The sequence below is a fragment of the Oncorhynchus masou genome, chromosome 6, assembly GCF_036934945.1.
Source record: "Oncorhynchus masou masou isolate Uvic2021 chromosome 6, UVic_Omas_1.1, whole genome shotgun sequence".
NCBI classification, from domain to species: Eukaryota; Metazoa; Chordata; class Actinopteri; order Salmoniformes; family Salmonidae; genus Oncorhynchus; species Oncorhynchus masou.
In genome coordinates, this window is record NC_088217.1 from 72,648,622 (window position 1) to 72,654,933 (window position 6,312).

Here is a 6,312-nt window from a genome sequence, read left to right on the forward strand (position 1 = left end):
TTGCGATTGCGTCGTCTGTGGACCTATTTGGGCGGTAAGCCAATTGGAGTGGGTCTAGGGTGTCAGGTATGGTGGAGGTGATATGGATGATATGGATGATGCACTTTATTGTTTGACCATATCATGGTTTTAGTTGCCCCCCCCAAAAAAAAAATATATGTTTTGAATGAGGTGACAAAGTAGAATGTGCTCTTCCTGTTTTCTATTATCCATAATATTGGCAGTCTAACTGATGACAGAGTAGGAACAGGTATCTTTGGTTATGCCGAATTTGCCTTCGAATATGTTTGCATGGCCTCAGCTCAGCCTATCAGAAAACCAGGCCTGACAATCTTGGTGGGGGGGGGGGTCACTTTTTTCATATTTTATTTTTTTATTATTTTTTTAATGGTGTGTGTCAATTTTGACCAGCACACCCATCTACAAAATGATCCAGCCCATCTGGCATCTGCTAGAATTGCCAGATGACCAATCTGCCCCTGACATCATCATGCAATGTATATTTGTCTTTTTATTTATTTTATTTCACCTTTATTTAACCAGGTAGGCAAGTTGAGAACAAGTTATCATTTACAATTGCGACCTGGCCAAGATAAAGCAAAGCAGTTTGACACATACAACGACACAGAGTTACACATGGAGTAAAACAAACATACAGTCAATAATACAGTATAAAAAAAAGTCTATATACGATGTGAGCAAATGAGGTGAGATAAGGGAGGTAAAGGCAAAAAAAAGGCCATGGTGGCAAAGTAAATACAATATAGCAAGTAAAACACTGGAATGGTAGATTTGCAGTGGAAGAATGTGCAAAGAAGAAATAAAAATAATGGGGTGCAAAGGAGCAAAATAAATAAATAAATACAATTTAAAAAATATAGTAGGGAAAGAGGTAGTTGTTTGGGCTAAATTATAGGTGGGCTATGTACAGGTGCAGCAATCTGTGAGCTGCTCTGACAGTTGGTGCTTAAAGCTAGTGAGGGAGATAAGTGTTTCCAGTTTCAGAGATTTTTGTAGTTCGTTCCAGTCATTGGCAGCAGAGAACTGGAAGGAGAGGCGGCCAAAGGAGGAATTGGTTTTGGGGGTGACCAGAGAGATATACCTGCTGGAGCGCGTGCTACAGGTGGGTGATGCTATGGTGACCAGCGAGCTGAGATAAGGGGGGACTTTACCTAGCAGGGTCTTGTAGATGACATGGAGCCAGTGGGTTTGGCGACGAGTATGAAGCGAGGGCCAGCCAACGAGAGCGTACAGGTCGCAATGGTGGGTATTATATGGGGCTTTGGTGACAAAACGGATGGCACTGTGATAGACTGCATCCAATTTGTTGAATAGGGTATTGGAGGCTATTTTGTAAATTACATCGCCGAAGTCGTGGATTGGTATGTTGATCAGTTTTACAAGAGTATGTTTGGCAGCATGAGTGAAGGATTCTTTCTTGCAAAATAGGAAGCCAATTCTAGATTTAACTTTGGATTGGAGATATTTGATATGGGTCTGGAAGGAGAGTTTACAGTCTAACCAGACACCTAGGTATTTGTAGTTGTCCACGTATTCTAAGTAAAGAGCCGTCCATAGTAGTGATGTTGGACAGGCGGGCAGGTGCAGGCAGCGATCGGTTGAAGAGAATGCACTTAGTTTTACTTGTATTTAAGGCCACGGAAGGAGAGTTGTATGGCATTGAAGCTTGCCTGGAGGGTTGTTAACACAGTGTCCAAAGAAGGGCCAGAAGTATACAGAATGGTGTCGTCTGCGAAGAGGTGGATCAGAGACTCACCAGCAGCAAGAGTCGACATCATTGATGTATACAGAGAAGAGAGTCGGTCCAAGAATTGAACCCTGTGGCACCACCATAGAGACCGCCAGAGGTCCGGACAGCGCAAGATTTGGTTCTTCGTTGCCATGATTATATGTACATGTGAAACTTTTAGAATCGTGAATACAAATGAAACAGTGATGTCTGTGGTGGCGCTCATTATCATATTCATCAAATTATTGTATTGAATTATGCTCCTGCTGTATGTATGCTGAACAAAATTATTAACACAGCATGTAAAGTGTTGGTCCTATGTTTTATGAGCTAGAATAAAAGACCCAATAAATTTACCATATGCACAAAAAGCTTATTTCTCAAAAATGTTGTACACAAATTTGTTTACATTCCTGTTTGTGAGCATTTCTCCTTTGCCAAGATAATCCATCCACCTGACAGGTGTGGCATATCAAGAAGCTGATTAAACAGCATGATCATTACACAGGTGCACCTTGTGCTGGTGACATTAAAAGGCCACTCTAAAATGTGCATTTGAGGTAGCATGCAATGGGCATGCTTACTGCAGGAATGTCCGCCCACGCTGTTAATAGAGAATTGAATGTTCATTTCTCTACCATAAGCTTTCTCCTACGTAATTTTAGAGAATTTGACAGTACATCCCACCAGGCTCACAACCGCAGACCATGTGTATGGCGTGTGGGCCAGCAGTTTTCTCATGTCAACGTTGTGAACAGAGGGCCCCATGGTGGCGGTGGGGTTATGGTGTGGGCAGGCGTAAGGGAACACAATTGCATTTTATCGATGGCAATTTGAATGTACAAAAATACCGTGACGAGATCCTGAGGCCCATTGTGAGGCCTATTTTGTGACCAACCGATGCATATCTGTCTTCCCAGTCATGTGAAATCCATAGATTAGGGCCTAATTAATTGAATTAATTGACTGATTTCCTCATATGAACTGTAACTCAGTAAAATCAATAAATTGTTGCGTTTATATTTTTGTTCAGTGTAGTTCTATCATTTAGTTGTCAGACTTAGGAAGCTAAGAGAAACAGTATGTGTCTACTGTATGAAGACAGATTTGTGGGAATAACTCAGTTTACTACCGACATAATTAACATAAATATCATTAATCTGTCTTTGGCTGAATGCTATCCTCAAGTGCAAATGTTAATATTTTATGACCAGCATTCAGTTTCTGACAACTGCCTTTAATCTAGATCCCATTTGTAATCAACAAGGGACATACGGGAGAGGGTTGTGTCACGGAAACTAACCTAGGCCTACTGTACAATACAGTGTCCCACTCATCGTTAATGGGCTACTATGATTCCTGTAATCTGGGTTGGCCATGTACCGGTAAACAAATAGGCTACAAAAATGTGTATATGTTTATCTGGAATGATTTCCTACTCCTGTTTGGTTGATTAGGTTGTCAGGTGAAGCTCTGACCGAATTGAAAAAAAAAAAACACACACAAAACCACCAGTGAGCGAGCATCGCGCCCGAGGAGGCCTTTTCAACACTATTGACAGCGCGCTTCGCCATACCCATTGAAGGTGCGCGTATCACCACAGCAATTTAGACACTCCATTGAAAGTTTTTACAATATCCGCAGTAAAACAATAGACAAATGTAACTCACCTCCAATATCAGGGCGTAGTGTCTTGTCGTAGTCCTTAAGTAAGTTATTTAATATGAGCGTTGCCTCGGCCTGGTGGTTTTTGGGAGCCAGCATCTGATTGACAGTCGTGTCCTCATAGTCCCCATCGTAGTCCCTTGGGTCTGGGTCGGAACTAAACATCATAGAAAAAAAGAAGTTCGTTTTATTAATAAAAGCAAAATCCTCAATATCACAGACATTAGATTATAATTAATGCATTAAAAATCGATCAGTCTTAATCTTACAGGCCTAGGTTTTTGAATTCAGTGCATAACAAGTGCAGATGAAACCCAACTTTAAAGTGAAATCGTACAATAAGTAATTTATTGAACAGAAAAAATATATAATCCAAAATCAAAACACATCTCCTCAACACAAAACCATTTACAGCGGACGTTCCCGGTCTTACACACAGTAATTAAACTCGGCTACCTACAGAATTTAACTACTTAGGCTACCTATTTATTATGTGATAGAATATACCATTAATATGAAAACACGTTCGACAATGAATAACGCAAATAGCTATTTGGCCAAACATTGAATCTGAAGTTCAATTAATTATCTGCAAGCGCGACGGTGTTGTTGCGTATCAAAAGGCGCGCGCCATACACAGCACATAATAGGCTCTAATTGATTTAATTCATTTTACCACAATTCACATTTCGACTATGTAAAAACAACACCTATTATCATAACAGCCAAGAGACATACCGCACCCGTTGGACTGACAGAAGTAAGAAAGACACCAGCAACTTGGTTGTCATTGTTCATGAAAATGACTTATGATGAAGACGGTGGAGACTTCTGCGTTGTTAGAGCGATGAGTATAGGGAGCCAGGGAGAAGGAGCGGTATATATAAACTGGAACTATGCACCCCGAGTATAGTTTCTTATAGGAAATCCATCAAATCTCCTGATAGTCGACCATGGATTAGGTTGAAGTCATCCGCGTTCGGAAGTCGCCGAGATTGTTTGAGCCGCTCGGGTCCTTCTTTGCAACGTCAATGATCAACGTCTTAAACAGCAGCACCCCACCTCCTTCCGTTCCATTCAATTACAGTAACCAGTTTATGCACCGACATGATGACGTTATTGTTCACAAGGTACAGTAGGGCGTCTACCTACAGAACGAGACTCGTAAAAAGCCTTAAACATTAAAGTATGCAAGCAACATCTTAACTTTGACTAGCCTATTCACTTGCACACGTTTTTCATTGCAAATTGTAGCTCCGTGGATTACATATCATTATCAATATTGCTATAAAACGCTTTTACTTTAAGATAAATTATCACTTGATACATTTCAAGCAGAAAGCCATGGAAATGGCACCATATCCTCTCAAAGTTGCTCCCTTTCTGAGAAAAGGCTGGTTGCCTACAATGCTTTCCCAACCAAAGTCGTGCTCTCCCTGTTTTTAGGAAACATGAAAATGTACAGTAAACTATCGCAGGCTAAATCCTGATACATAATGCTATTGGCCACTTCGTGTTGGTGGCGTTCGTTTTTAGTATCCTTTACTTTCGACTAAACCTATAAAATAATCAACAAAACGTGAGGAAGTTTGCACTGAAAAGCCAGACCACTTCTATTCGGCTGGCGGCAGTACTGCAATTTAGGGCTACTATATCTGTCTGTCCAACCTGGTCTCAGAGCATTTCACATTATTCTGTACGTAAATCTGATATACAGTTTTTAGTATGATATGTTTGTTTCATATGGTATGTATTAATTAGTGAATGTCCACCACCCATTTCGTACGATATCCTACAAATTACAATTCTTATTATATGTTACGAATTTACAAAACATACAAAATGTTACCATTTTTCAAATGTACAATAGGTTACGGATTTGTAAAACGTTCGATATGTTACGAATTCTTGCTAGGTAGCTAGGCAGATAACGTTAGCTAGCTGGCTAATGTTAGCTAGGCTAGGGGGTTAGGGTTAGCTAAAAGGGATAAGGTAAGCTGACATGCTAAGTAGCTGCAAAGTAGATGAAAATTAGTAAGTAGTTGGAAAATAGCTAACTAGCTAAAATTGTCCATGATGAGATTCAAACTCACAACCTTTAGGTTGCTAGACATTCTCATTATACACCTACTCACCCCCCCCCCCCATACTTTTGGTTTTGCTTAAAGTAACCATCTGTCTTATACCAAACACAACATATCATACTAATTTGAGTGTCCCAGGTTTACATTTACTATGTTACATCTTGTCTATGAGACCAGGCTGGTCTGTATGCCAGTGGAATAATACTGTACAGTGGATTTACCTTTTGATGTCTCAGACCCAAGATATAATCTGCCCTAGTAGGAAATAGCAGTTTCCCATGTATGGAGCAGGAACGCAGCCACAGGAGAGGGAGAGAGAGGTTTATTTTTCCCTGGATGCATATTATAATCCCACACCAATTAGAAAGCAAGCGCCTATCTCTCCCATTTTGTCAAGCTAATGCATTTTGAAAGATGTCCATGACATATAAATACATCTGAATCAGGAAGTATTCTTCTAAATTCTCCAACCAGTAGATCAATACCCTTGCTTTCTCACAGGTTTGATTCAAATAGATGGAGTATGTGGCTTTACTGTGTAATACAAGTAGCCTGAAATAGGCTACGGTATAGCCTATCTACATGCAACATGCATACACAGAGGATATAGGCTACGGTATAGCCTATCTACATGCAACATGCATACACAGAGGATATAGGCTACGGTATAGCCTATCTACATGCAACATGCATACACAGAGGATATAGGCTACGGTATAGCCTATCTACATGCAACATGCATACACAGAGGATATAGGCTACGGTATAGCCTATCTACATGCAACATGCATACACAGAGGATATAGGCTACGG

General features: G+C 40.4%; 1 protein-coding gene across 2 annotated transcripts in view; it reads right to left on the reverse strand.

Annotated features, from left to right (window-relative positions):
• The window catches only part of LOC135542586 (gamma-aminobutyric acid receptor subunit gamma-3-like), a 47,949-nt gene extending 43,399 nt beyond the window's left edge, over positions 1–4,550 (reverse strand). For both annotated transcript variants that reach the window (XM_064969676.1, XM_064969675.1), the window contains exons 1-2: positions 4,154–4,550; positions 3,421–3,572 (exon numbers count right to left, since the gene is read on the reverse strand). In XM_064969676.1, the coding sequence (XP_064825748.1) occupies positions 3,421–3,572; positions 4,154–4,206 (205 nt within the window). In that variant the 5' untranslated portion in view covers positions 4,207–4,550. The remainder of the gene's footprint in view (positions 1–3,420; positions 3,573–4,153) is intronic.
• Positions 4,551–6,312: the final 1,762 nt, after the last annotated feature.